Consider the following 14520-nt stretch of genomic DNA (forward strand, 5'->3'; position numbering starts at 1 on the left):
CTGCTGCAAACTCCATCGAAGATATCCATCTTGTCTCTGCTCTTGAGCTCAGAAGCCCACAGGAAAGTGTTGATGAAGATACTGGAGCAGGCTTATGTTGATCATGAAGTCTCTGTGGATCAATTTGATGGGATAGTGAGTAATATTACTGCCTGCAACAACTTGGGGTTTGGTGATGATGAACTCCCCGAAGCAGGGAAACATCACAACTTGGCTCTGCATATCTCCGTACACTGCAAGTCTGACATGATATCCAATGTGTTGGTGGACACTGGATCATCTTTGAATGTAATGCCTGAATCCACACTAAGGCAATTGAGCCATCATGGAATCTCTTTGAGAGGTAGTAGCTATCTGGTTAAGGCTTTCGATGGATCTCGCAAGGATGTTCTTGGGGAAGTAGACTTGCCCATTACCATTGGTCCTGAGACATTTCAGATTACTTTCCAGGTCATGGACATCAATGCTTCTTACAGTTGTCTCCTCGGAAGACCGTGGATTCACGACGCTGGAGCAGTAACTTCTACTTTGCATCAAAAGCTCAAGTTTGTGAAGAACGGGTCCGCTGAAGGGACGTCATTTCAAGGCATGACTGTCGAGGGTGCAGAGCCCCGGAGGGCTGGTACTAGCATGGCTTCATTGAAAGACGCCCAGAAAGCTGTTCGAGAAGGACAAGCTGCTGGCTGGGGCAAAGTGATTCAGATTTTGGAAAACAAGCGTAAAGAGGGCCTTGGATTCTCCCCAACCTCTGGTGTTTCAACAGGAACTTTCTACAGTGCTGGGTTCATCAATGCTATTACTGAAGATGCTGCTGAAAGAAGTTGTGTGCCTACATTTGTTGTACCAGGAGGCACCGTGAGAAATTGGGAGGCCATTGATGTTCCTTTAGTCATGAATGCTTCCATGTAATGTGTCTTGTTGCTCATGTTTTTTTGTTTTCAAAATAACAATCCTTCCGCCCTGCCCAAGGCGAAAGTGATATCATTGTAAGGGCATGTTTGTTTCGGCATTGCCGTTATCAATAAAAGTTGTCGTCTTTTCCGCGACTCTTTGTTTTTTTACTTTTTAGTGCCTTTTTCTTGGAAATAATGGTAATGCCAGAAAAAATCAAAACATTTGTTATTTTCTTATTAATTTCAAAAATCTGCATGAAAAAAACATTTTTTCTAAAATCATTCCAATCATATTATGCAGATTGAACCACAATAAACCCGTTGAACACAGTGACCCTATGGTTCCTCCAAATTTTGAATTCCCCGTATATGAAGCCGAAGATGAGGAAGATAATGAAGAGATACCGTATGAGATCACTCGACTGCTTGAGCAAGAAAGAAGAGCCATTCAGCCTCACCAGGAAGAGATTGAACTCATCAACCTGGGTACAGAAGAAAACAAGCGAGAGATCAAGATCGGTGCTGCACTTGAGCCAGAGGTGAAAAAGAAGATCATTCAGCTTCTCCATGATTATCCAGATGTCTTTGCATGGTCTTATGAAGATATGCCGGGTCTAGATCCCAAGATTGTGGAACATCGGATACCGACAAGACCTGAATGTCCTCCTGTCAAGCAAAAATTGAGAAGGTCTCGTCCAGACATGGCTCTTAAGATCAAGGCTGAGGTGCAGAAGCAAATTGATGCGGGTTTCCTCATGACAGCTGAATACCCTGAGTGGATTGCCAACATTGTACCAGTACCAAAGAAAGATGGGAAAGTTCGAATGTGTGTTGATTACAGAGACCTGAACAAAGCCAGTCCAAAAGATAACTTCCCATTGCCTCATATTGATGTGCTTGTTGACAGCACTGCTCAGTCTAAAGTGTTCTCTTTTATGGATGGTTTCTCTGGCTATAACCAGATACGGATGTCACCTGAAGATAGAGAAAAGATGTCCTTCATCACTCCGTGGGGAACGTTCTGTTATAAAGTGATGCTGTTCGGCTTGATAAATGCTGGTGCTACCTATCAAAGGGGTATGACCACTCTGTTTCATGATATGATTCACAAAGAGATTGAAGTATATGTTGATGATATGATTGTGAAGTCAAGTGATGAAGAGCAGCATGTTGTGTATTTGAAAAAGATGTTTGAAAGATTAAGAAAGTACAAGCTGCGGTTGAATCCTAACAAGTGCACATTCGGTGTACGATCTGGAAAGCTGCTAGGCTTCATTGTCAGCCAGAGAGGCATTGAAGTTGATCCTGACAAAGTCCGAGCCATCAGAGAGATGCCGGCCCCTCAAACTGAGAAGCAAGTCAGAGGTTTCCTCGGACGTCTGAATTATATTTCAAGATTCATATCTCATATGACTACGACATGTGGACCAATTTTCAAGTTGCTCAGAAAGAATCAACCTGTTGTGTGGAATGATGAATGCCAGGAAGCTTTTGATAGCATTAAAGAATACCTGTTGGAGCCACCTATCCTTGTCCCGCCAGTGGAAGGAAGGCCTTTGATTATGTATCTGTCAGTGTTAGATGATTCAGTGGGTTGTGTTCTCGGTCAACAAGATGAGACTGGTAAGAAAGATCATGATATCTACTATCTGAGCAAGAAGTTCACCGACTGTGAGACCCGGTATACAATGCTTGAAAAGACATGTTGTGCCTTGGCTTGGGCTGCCAAACGCCTGCGCCATTATATGGTGAATCATACGACTTGGTTGATATCCCGAATGGATCCAATCAAGTACATCTTTGAGAAGCCTGCTGTTACTGGAAAGATCGCGCGTTGGCAAATGTTGTTGTCTGAATATGATATTGTGTACAAAGCTCAGAAATCCATCAAAGGAAGTATCCTTGCTGAGCATCTTCCTTGTCAACCTCTTGATGACTACCAGCCAATTAAATTTGACTTCCCTGATGAAGAGATTATGTATTTAAAAGCGAAAGACTGTGAAGAACCACTGATCAATGAAGGGCCGGACCCCAATAGCAAGTGGGGATTGGTGTTTGATGGTGCTGTTAATGCTTATGGTAAAGGAATCAGAGCCATCATTGTAACTCCGCAGGGGCACCACATTCCTTTCACCGCTCGAATTACTTTTGAATGCACGAACAACATAGCCGAATATGAAGCATGCATCTTGGGCATTGAGGAAGCCATTGATCTGAGAATTAAACACCTTGACATCTATGGAGATTCCGCACTTGTTATTAATCAGATAAAGGGTGAATGGGAAACTCATCATGAGAAGCTGATCCCTTACCGTGACTATGCCAGACGTTTGTTGACATACTTTACCAAGGTTGAACTGCACCACATCCCTCGGGATGAAAATCAAATGGCTGATGCCCTCGCTACTTTGTCCTCCATGTTTCGTGTGAACCATTGGAATGACGTGCCTGTAATCAAGGTGCAGCGTCTTGATAGACCCGCTCATGTGTTTACTATTGAAAATATGCCAGATCAAGCTGATAAAGATGTGAATAATGGAAAACCTTGGTATTACAATATCAAACAATTCTTGCAGAATCATGAATATCCACCTGGTGCTTCCAACATGGATAAAAAGACTTTGAGAAGATGGGCTAGCAGATTTCTGCTGGACGAAGAAATCTTATACAAGAGGAACTATGACATGGTCTTGTTGAGATGTGTTGATAAACAAGAAGCTGAGAAATTGATGCATGATGTACATGATGACACTTTTGGGACCCATGCTTCGGGCCACACCATGTCAAGGAAATTGTTAAGAGCCGGCTATTACTGGATAACTATGGAACGTGATTGCCACAAACATGCGAAGAGATGCCACAAGTGTCAAATTTATGCTGATAAGATTCATGTGCCTCCACACGCTCTCAATGTTATATCTTCACCGTGGCCTTTCTCTATGTGGGGAATTGACATGATCGGAAGAATTGAACCAAAAGCTTCCAATGGACATCGTTTCATTCTAGTGGCAATTGACTACTTCACCAAGTGGGTTGAGGCTGCCTCCTATGCAAATGTGACCAAACAAGTGGTAGTGAAGTTTATCAAGAATAACATCATCTGCCGATATGGTGTTCCTAACAAGATCATCACTGACAATGGTTCCAATCTGAACAATAGCATGATGCAAGCTTTATGTGAAGAATTCAAAATTGAACATCACAACTCTTCTCCTTATAGACCTCAGATGAATGGTGCAGTTGAGGCCGCTAACAAGAACATCAAGAAGATTGTTCAGAAGATGGTCACTACTTACAAAGACTGGCATGAAATGCTACCTTTCGCCTTGCATGGTTACCGTACTACAGTACGCAGTTCAACCGGGGCAACTCCTTTCTCTTTGGTATATGGCATGGAAGCAGTTCTCCCTCTGGAAGTGGAGATTCCATCTCTTCGAGTGATCATGGAAGCAAAATTAACTGAGGCTGAATGGTGTCAAAGTCGGTACGATCAATTGAATTTGATTGAAGAGAAACGTATGAATGCTATGACTCATGGACAGTTGTATCAAGTACGAATGAAGAATGCTTTTGACAAGAAAGTCCGACCTAGAGAATTTAAGGAAGGCGAACTTGTATTGAAAAGGAGGATAAGTCAGCAACCCGACCCAAGGGGCAAGTGGACACCTAACTATGAAGGTCCTTATGTTGTCAAGAAGGCTTTCTCTGGTGGTGCTTTGATTCTTACACACATGGATGGTGTTGAGCTCCCAAATCCTGTTAATGCCGATATACTCAAGAAATACTTTGTCTAAAAAGAAAAGAACAGCGTGGTAGGTCGAAAACCCGAAAGGGCGGCCTAGGCAAAAATGCGCTTCTCGGTGGATCGAAAACCCGAAAGGGCGATCCAGGCAAAAGTTAGGGACAAAAAAAATGAATATGAAAGAGCTCGCTGAGATTGTACGCAACTCAGGCAAGAATGAGCGCCTCGATGAGCCGAAAACCCGAAAGGGCGGTTCATGCAAAAATGAGGTTGACAATAAAAGACAAGTAACTATATCTGGCAAGTCACCATCACCCCGTGGGGCATCTGCAACTGTCAATGATCGTCTTCACCGGAAGCTTCTGTACTTGTGAATACGAAATCTCTATGAAATATAGCGGTCATCGTGTTCAATGTATCACCAACCAATAAAATTACCATTTTCCAAGCTTTGTAAATCCGTGAAGTCATGCCTTTGGCTGACTCTCACTCTTCTACATCAATTTGAGCCTGTGCTATTGTTTGAAACTCTATTTTTCTTTCTACTTTCAATGCTGTATACAAAATATTTCCTCTCTATTTGATAATGTCAATGTCTGAAACAAACATCTTTGAAAATTGAAAAATCTTTTTATGTCTATTTTGAAAGCAAACCTGAGCAATAGGGTACATTTCAATGAAACATGCATGAATAAATGAATGTCAATGTCCATTTCAATACATGTTACGAGCATGTTACTCCCCGGGATGATCTGTGGTCAATGGCAAGAATGAAAAAAAACAGAATGAAAATGAAAAAAATTGAAACAATATACAAATGAAAAGCTCGCTAAGTCGAAAACTCGAAAGGGCGGCTTAGGCAAAAATGAGCACCCCGCTGATTGACAACCTATGAAGGCAATTCAGGCAAAAATGGGGCAATGAAAAGAATTTTATTCCCCGGTGAATCGAAAACCCGAAAGGGCGGTTCAGGCAAAAATGGGGTTTGAAAATGAAAAATGAAAGAATGAAAATGAAATAAAAGCATTGACCACAGATGCGAACATCCAATGTTTACCCAGCACTGACACGCCTAGCAACGGCGACCTGTATCCAAGAACTTTCCAAGGCTATTTCCTGTACAAGTTTTATTGCCCTCAGCCATGGTTTCGATACGTCTCAACGACGGTCTCCCCAAAGAGGTTTTCCCCTAGGAATATGTTGCAGCACGAGCCACTACGTGCCCAATCTTCCAATGTTTTGTCTATCTCTGCGAAGCTTCTCTGCCAAATTACAAACCAATCATGCATTTCAAGCATCCATACATGCATAATCATGCATTTTATGTGCTCATACATTTAATAATCGTGTTATACCGTACATACATGTTGCATATCCTGTCAAATTCAATCCAATTTCCAATTTCAATCCAATTTCAATTGCAATTCCAATCCAAATTCCAACTGTCAAACTCAATCACAATTTCAAATCCAACTGTCAAATTCAATTTCAATTGTCAAATTCGATGCAATCTCAACTCTCCAATCTCAATTTCAAATCATGTCAACTGTCAAATTCGAAGCAATCTCAATTTCAATTTCAATTCAATGTCAAATTCGAAGCAATCTCAATTTCAATACAATGTCAATTCGAAGCAATATCAATGTCAATGTCAATATCCAATCTCAATGCCAATGTCAATATCCAATCTCAATGTCAATGTCAATTTCAATTTTCAATTCAATTCCAATCCAATCTCAATGTCAAATGCAACTCTCCAATCCAATGTCAATGTCTATGTCTCAATTCAATTCCAATTTCCAATGTCTCTTTCAATTTCAACTCTCAATCCAATGTCTATGCCTATGTCTCTGCTCAATCTCAATTCTCAATCTCTCTTTCAATCTCAAACTTTCAATTCAAATCAATGCCAATTCACTCTCAATTTGCTCTTGGGCCAACAAAAATGGTCATGTCTATTTTCAAATCAAGTCAATGACAATTTACCCTCAATTGGTATCTTGTTAAACCAGACTTTCAATTTGTATCTTGTTACTGGTCAAGTGCCAGGTTCGATCCCAAAAAAGAACCACTTGTACCTGCTTATATACCTATACTTCCGGACAAACGACAAGTTCAATCCAAAGAACAGTTTGTACCCAGCCTATGCTTTGTTCTCGGTCAAACGGCAAGTTCGATCTAAAAGAACAGTTTGCACCTACCCATATGATGTGGTGATAATCCAACGGAAAGTTCGATCCAAAGAACAGTTTGTATCTACCCTTTTATCTATACCTCCAGCCAAACAGCCAGTTCGATCCAAAGAACAGTTTGTGTCTGTCTATTTGTTCGTATCTTCAATCAAGTGCCAAGTTCGATCCCAAGAACAGCTTGCACCTATCTCTTGTTTTGTATTCCTTGGTCAAGTGGCTAGTTCGACCCAAAGAACAACTTGCACCTTGTTTTCTATCCCCTGGTCGGTCCACCCTGTCAATGTCCACCTGAAACCCCAGTGACATGACATGTTCCATGGACTCCAGTTGTTTGTCTTGCATTCATAATCAAAGTATTGCATGGCATTCATATTTTTGAAAATCTGAAAACGTATTTTTATGTCCAAAAGCAGTGCAAATGTTAATATTTAAGTATCTTCGTCCCGTCAATTCAAAGACTTCGACTCTTGACTCTCCGGACAAAGAAACTTAAATAGGGGCAGCTGTTATACCCTAATTTTGGACCTAAAAATACTTATTCAATTCTTCTTTTCTTGCATTATAAGTCATTTGAACTGTCTCTAATCAATTGCATCTTTCTCTGCATCTTATTTCAATGTTATTTGTAAAATTCACACAGAAGGGTATTTTAGTCATTTCCTGCATTCAACTCATTTTAATCTTTGAAAATTGTTTGAGTCTTTTAAATTGGTTTGTATAAGTCTTTGTTTCAATCTCATGTCAAAATTCATTTCAAAAAAATCAGTTGAGTCATTTTTTAGTCAGTTTAGCCCCTAGGGGCATTTTAGTCATTTCCTATGTCAAAATTTTTCTTAGTCTTTTAAAAATTTGTTTGAGTCTTTTCATTTGGTTAGAATAAGTCCTTATTTCAATTCTATGTCAAAATCCAGTTCAAAAATTGCATTTGAAGTCATTTTGAGTCAGTTTTGCCCCTAGGGGCATTTTGGTCTTTTCATGTGTCAAAACTCTATTTAAACTCTTGAAATTGTCTCTGAGTCTTTTAATCTTGTTTGTATAAGTTCTTGCTTTAATTTCCTGTTAAAAATCCATTTTAAAATTGCATCTGAGTCATTTTTAGTCGTTTCAGCCCCAGGGGCATTTTGGTCATTTCACACGAAATTTCGGCAGAGAGGTTACTTTAAAGTACCTCATTTAGGCCATTGGTTCGTTTTAGTCCGTTTTGTCAATTTTAGTCGTTCCACTTTATGTTTATTTCAGATTACGTTTTTTAATTCAATTTTATTATTTTTTTTTCATTTTTTAGTCCTAATTTCCAAAAATTGCATTTTAGTCCCTTTTCTAGTCTCAAATATTTTTTAGTCTTTCATTTCGAAATTTCTTGTTTTTAAGTCTTTTAAAAATTTACAGAATATTTTTTTTATTTGCAGATTAGCCCTTTAGTTTTAAGAATTTGCAGATTGGTCCTTTTGTCCAAATTTTGTCCAGGTCATCATTCCATAACACGTGTCAGCTCATTACTGGGTCTCAGGCACAGGTGTCAGCCTATAAAAGGCCTCAATCATTGCAGAACCACACACTTCACGCCAACTCATCAAAAAATCACCACAAACACATTTCAGTTTCTCTCACTTCACCAAAACAGATCAAACCCAGAAAATTCAAGAACAACTTGAAGATTCAACAAATCTTCAAACCCTAACCGATTCAGTTACACTTCCAAACAACAGATTCATCACAAAATCCTTCAGTTTTTGCCAAATTCAACATCACGAAACCATTACATTCATCAAAATCAGTTCAATTTCATAGAACACAAGGAAATTAGCAAAATCACGTGCAAACCCTAAGAAATTTCCAGAATCACCAATTGAGCAACATCGAAGTGGATTTCGTACTAGTTCTCAGAGATTCTTCGAAGAATCATCATCATCGAACTGTGAGGACTGCAATTCAAGTGCAAATCCAGTGGATTCACACGATCACAGTCCAAGAGAGTGAGAAGAAGAAGGATCAGAAATTTTCTCAAGGATTTTCATTCGAATCTCCACTAAATCCAGGTATATTCAAAAGAATCTTCTCGTCTGCACTTTAAATCATCATCGAAGACTCAAGATTGAAAATAAACGGTGAATCGAAGTGAAAACTTCGAAGAAATTCAAAGAAAATTCGAAACGAAACCCTAAATTGAAAAGTCATGAAGATTCACCGTTTGTTTTTCAAATACGAGTTCAATTTCATAATCAGAGAAGAAAATAGAGTATGTTAGGGTTTCGTTTCATGAAAGTTGAAAACATAAGACCGAATGATTCAATCCTAGATCTACTCCGATCTAAGCTCGTTTTCAAGAAAACGTTTTCAGAATCATAAAGAGGAGAGAAAGAGCTTTAAGAAGATGTGTTCAGTTTTTAGATCGGAGTTGGTTGAGGCTCCGACGCGGCGGCGCCACCATGGGCCACCACGTCGGAGAAAGGATGTCTCGTCGGAGAAGAGAGAGTCATTTGCAGACTCTCTCTCTCTAGTCTTTGTTCTAGAGAGAGAAGGGGAGAGGGGAAATGAACCTGAACCGGTTCGAGGCCTTATATAGGCCAACGAACCGGTTCAACCCATGGTTCAGCCCTGACCCGCCTCCAAGGCCCAATTCTATGTCTGTTTGTTTGATTTGCTATGCGCCCCCCCCCCCCCCATTCCTGCATGTCTTTGCAATTTTCTTGCTATATACACCCCTGCCTGTCCAAATTTGTTCACAAAAATCCTAGAAATTTTTATATGTGTTCTTGATATTTTTCTTAACATTTTTGTGACATTTTTTTGTGCTAAAGCCTGAGAAAAAATATTTGAAGCATTTTTTTTCTATTCTTGTTAAAATTAGTGATTTTCTTGCCTATTTATAGCCTAAAAATCCTTTAATAATTCCTAAAAAATTCCTATGTGTTCTTGATCGTTTTCTTGATATTTTTGTGATATTGTCATGTGTTGAATCTTGGTTAAAAAGTGTGTGGTATTTTCTTGTCAATTGTTTACTATTTTTGTTAAAAAATTGTGAAATTTTATATGTTTTTGTGTCTAAAAATTCTTTAAAAAATTCTAAAAATTTTCATACACATTTCTTGATAATTTTGTGGTGTTCTTGTGATAATTTTGCATATTAAAGATTGGTAAAAATAATGTGGCTAATTTTCTTACTACTTTGTGATATTTTGTGCTAAAAATGAATGAAAATTTGCTTGATTTCAATCCCAATTGCTTGATGAATATTTGTGACCTATACCACTTGATTTCATGGAGTTTTAGCTACTGTTTGTGTTTGGTATTGCTGCATAGGTGTGAATCTTGATTGGTTACTTAGTTTACAAGTTACTTGTGTAAATAAATAATGCAAATATGCTTAAGTTTGCTTCCAAAATGTCAAGTTAACCATGTTGCCTTAATTCCCATTCCAAAATTTGATTCCAAACCTTTAAAAATGTGTTGGAGTGTGAGAATTATAGGTCATATGGCTCTTGCATTCTATGAGCAAATTTTAGTCATGTTTGCACTCATTTTGCTTTATTTTGGCTTGTTTTCTATACTTTGGGCTATAGTGTCTTTCTTGCTTTATTTCTCTTGTTATTATCATGTGTTACTAACCATCATTTCATGTCTCATATTCTTCATAAGCATTCTCATCTAATCTCATATTCACCTTTAGTTTCTTGTACTTTAACTTTTACCAAGGCTTAGTATGTAATAATTAGGACTTTTTGTACTTTACTTTTACGCCATTTTTAATTCTTGCAAGACCATAGAATGTAAACTAGGGCATGATGTAATAAGGACAATGGACTCTAATAATGTACACCGACACAAGCACCGACACATGCACACACACCACTTTAGGTATATAGTTAGAATATGCATGTTTAGATGTATGTTTAGGATTGTATGTTTAGATGAATGATTAGGCTTTATACTTAGGAATATCAATTTTCCAAAAAAATGTGAACAACATCACTCAAACCATTTTCCAAATAAACCTTGGGATCCAAATCCCATTGTAATTTTCCCTTTTATTTTCTTAATCAAATTTCAATGAATTGTAATCATACTTGACCTTTTTCCAAAATAACTAATCAAACCTCACAATTTCATAATCTCATGCCCTTGAGGCCTCTCTCCCTCTTATTCTTCAAAATCCCATTTTCAAACTTAAAATCAACCAACAAAAACAAAAACATTTTTGGAAGAGAACTACGGTGGATTTGATCCCTTAAACGGGTACGTAGGCAAGGAACAAAATTCCTTCAATTCAAATAAAACAAAAAATTCAAACACATTCTTCTCCCTCCAATTCTTCACTTAGAATATTCTTAGGTTTAATGAACACTTTCAAAATACCATTTAAAAATAGAGCGCGCGCGTAGAAAGTAAAGACGGTTCCTATAGGATACTATAGTCGTTATGGGTGCTTAACACCTTCCCGTAGCGAAAACAACTCCCGGACCTCGATTCTCAAGGGTTTTGCTTACTTTTTCCCTTCCCAAGAAAAAAATAAGATATCACCGGTTAAAAAGGTTCAAACGTAATCCATGTTTGACACCCGAAAACCAAGATAAAACAAGGTGGAGGTCTTTGAATAAGTGTTGTTCTGTAACCTTTTGGCAAATGTTTTGTTATTTTACTTTGCATCTAAGTAATCATATTCTATTTATGATTTGTTGCAGCCTAAAATCTTATTTACAGCTAAATTTATAAAAACACATGTTCTTGACCTACTATAAGCTTAGAAAGACTATCTTAACTCATTGAAATGAAATGGATTTTTGCAGTATGATTTTGATGGGAGGAAGGATTTGGTGAAATTTGTGAAAGCAGTGGCTGAGGCAGGTCTATATGTGCATCTCCGTATTGGTCCATATGTTTGTGCTGAATGGAACTATGGGTAAAGTTTGGTAATTTATGTGTATTATTTTTCTGGGGTGTTCATGTCTAATTGAGGGCTTTAACTTCTTGACAGTGTTTTCCCTCTTTGGCTTAACTTCATCCCAGGGATTAAGTTCCCAACTGACAATGAACCATTTAAGGTAAGGAAACGTTCACCCTGCTGCGTCGTGCTTTTGTCCTTAAATCCGAGTTCACTTGGCAGGAAACTTTGTCTTCAGGCTGAAATGAAGCGATACCCCGCTAATATTGTCGATCTCATGAAGCAAGAGAAACTGTATGATTTTATCTTATGTTTTTTATCATTAAATACATGGTCTTTTTGAATTATAGTTCATATATTTTTGTAGATATTAATGTCAAATTTTATATTTGTTAATGTGAGAGTATTTGTGCTTTCTAATTCCAGATTGAAGATGAGTATGGAGACATCGATTCAGCCTATGGTTCTGCTGGTAAATCATACATCAATTGGCCAGCAAAAATGGCTACATCTCTTGATATAGGTGTTCCTTGGGTCATGTTGTCTGCATTCATCTTACTTGATTTTAACTTTAACTGCAAGAAGCTTAATATATTCATTCACATTTTTAGCGTTTTTTATTAAGTCACTTATACAAATTATATTAATGACTTTAATTCCTTTGCAGATATTTGGATTATGAAAATGCACTAGAGAGCAAGACCGACGTCATCTTGCTTCCGTGTATATGCTATGTTTGCAAAATTTCATTTTGGCAACAATCGAGAGGCAACAACTGCTCTTCTTGGTTTTAAAGGTATGTTGGTTATTGTGTTTAATTTTCAACGAATAAAGATGCAAATGTTTTTGTTTCTTAAACAAAATCATGAAATCCCTTCTATTCATTTGAGTTTTTGACTATGCCATTGTGACATTAATAGATCAAAGTGATGATGTTGTTGAGTTCGACGAGTCTATATCAACGAACCTGTCAAAGCTGCAAACTTACCACATGGAGTTTCACATCTCTAATGTAGGTGGCATTGTCTTATCATGAAAGCTGCATTATTTTTTTGAATTTTGGTTGCAGTAATTAAGGGCAGTGAACTAATGGGAAGAGTGAAATTGGCCAATTTAGGTTGCAAGTACTTTTTGCTCATTTTGAAGCAAAAAAAAAAGTTTGTTTCTCAATATCTAAAGCTCAGCCACACCTTGCTTCATTTTTGAATGGAAAAGAAAGGCTATTTTCAGTTACGGGCTTATGTGACTTATGAGAATTAATCACATGAACTTTTTGGCTGCTTGGATTTTATGTTTGTTGTTTTGTTATTTATATTATTATATATGCTTCTGATATAGTCCTTTTGTGAATTATTTTTATTTATTTTTGTTGAAAAGGAGAAGAGCTTTTGTGAATTAAGTAAAATAATATATGTGTTGATCTGTAGACATATGCGACGATAAGGAGTGGATCTATAGCTATTGCAGCATCAACTTTGGATTCTCTGCTTCATCTATTGGTTGGTGGTATACTTTGGTACACTCACATAGCAATGAAGAACATAAATATCTACCAGTATCCCATTGGAAAACTGAGGGTGCAGCCAGCAGGCATAATTGTTTTTGCTGCTGTCATGGCCACACTTGGTGAGTCAAATTTGACTTGAACTATATTTCTAGCTTCTATACAGTTCATTCTTTTGTTGCCAAAGCTTACCACTCTTGACATGCTTATAACTCTTGATTCCTCCCTTTATCATTGGTGTGTGTAGTCCTCTTCATCTACATTTGTGGGGATACTGCAATCATACATATATCACTTCTCACAAATTTCTTCAACTTTTTTTTTTCCATCGAAATATGTTGGAATTGTTACTATCCTAATTTATGGGCAGGTATAGCTAGGATAAGTGATTGTAAGCCTTTTTCCCACATACTGTTTTGTTATTCATAACTGTCTATTTACCCTCTCATACCTCTAACATTAAAACAAAAATGGGTGCATGGAAGCATTGCCGGTTCTCTCCTGGGATGTAGTCTAGCTTTTGGAATGTTTAACAACCATGCCAATTTTAAGGCCTCGCATAATAGTGCAAGTGGGCAACCAATCAATACATTTTCTTTTATGTAATTTATTTATGTTGTGTCTTTATTTTAATAAGACCGTTTTTTAATAAAAATGATGATTAATTTCATTCTATGTACTATGTTTGCAGGACAATAGCAGTCTTTTATGTAATTTATTTATGTTGTGTCTTTATTTTAATAAGACCGTTTTTTAATAAAAATGATGATTAATTTCATTCTATGTACTATGTTTGCAGGACAATAGCAGTGGGCATTGGATAGTAGTCATTACAAAATGAATTATCTATGTTGATAATGCAGAAGACATTAAAAAATGTAAGGATAAGAGAAAACGATAAATCAAAAAAAATATGGAATATCGCTTTTACTATTCTATATATGTAAACATATTACATATATAGAATAGTAAAAGCGATATTCCATATTTTTTTTGAAGAAGCTAAATAGCCCACCCAGAAGCTAAATAGCTAAATAGCCCACCCAAATTGGCACTAGAGAGAATCGAACCTGAAACCTTGCGGAGGAGTACACTCCCAAGATCCAAGCCAATACCACCAGGCCAACCCAAGTGGGTTAAGCGATATTCCATATTATGTTTACATTTATATATTTAATGTCACTTGGATGACTCAACGGCCTTTCAAATTGTGAAATTGCTGAAACAATTTGTCCACCTTCTCAAAAGAACTGCTGTGATATCACTACAACAGCCATCACTAGAGACTTACTATCTTTTTGATGACA

General features: G+C 37.5%; 1 protein-coding gene across 8 annotated transcripts in view; it reads left to right on the forward strand.

Annotated features, from left to right (window-relative positions):
- The window catches only part of LOC146896234 (beta-galactosidase 6-like), a 28197-nt gene extending 14010 nt beyond the window's left edge, over positions 1–14187 (forward strand). Inside the window, exons 9-16 of one of the 8 annotated variants that reach the window (XM_085734474.1) lie at positions 11615–11727; positions 11803–11869; positions 11948–12003; positions 12136–12181; positions 12377–12505; positions 12630–12721; positions 13137–13335; positions 14013–14187. In XM_085734474.1, coding sequence (XP_085590600.1) covers positions 11615–11727; positions 11803–11869; positions 11948–12003; positions 12136–12181; positions 12377–12391 — 297 coding nt within the window. In that variant the 3' untranslated portion in view covers positions 12392–12505; positions 12630–12721; positions 13137–13335; positions 14013–14187. Of the gene's footprint in view, positions 1–11614; positions 11728–11802; positions 11870–11947; positions 12004–12135; positions 12233–12376; positions 12506–12629; positions 12722–13136; positions 13336–14012 lie in introns of all 8 variants that reach the window. The other 7 variants (XM_085734469.1, XM_085734471.1, XM_085734470.1 and 4 more) reach the window with 7 other exon arrangements.
- The last annotated feature ends 333 nt before the right edge of the window (positions 14188–14520 follow it).

The sequence above is a fragment of the Medicago sativa genome, chromosome 8, assembly GCF_051527215.1.
Source record: "Medicago sativa cultivar Bolivia chromosome 8, Bolivia_mono, whole genome shotgun sequence".
Classification (NCBI taxonomy): domain Eukaryota; kingdom Viridiplantae; phylum Streptophyta; class Magnoliopsida; order Fabales; family Fabaceae; genus Medicago; species Medicago sativa.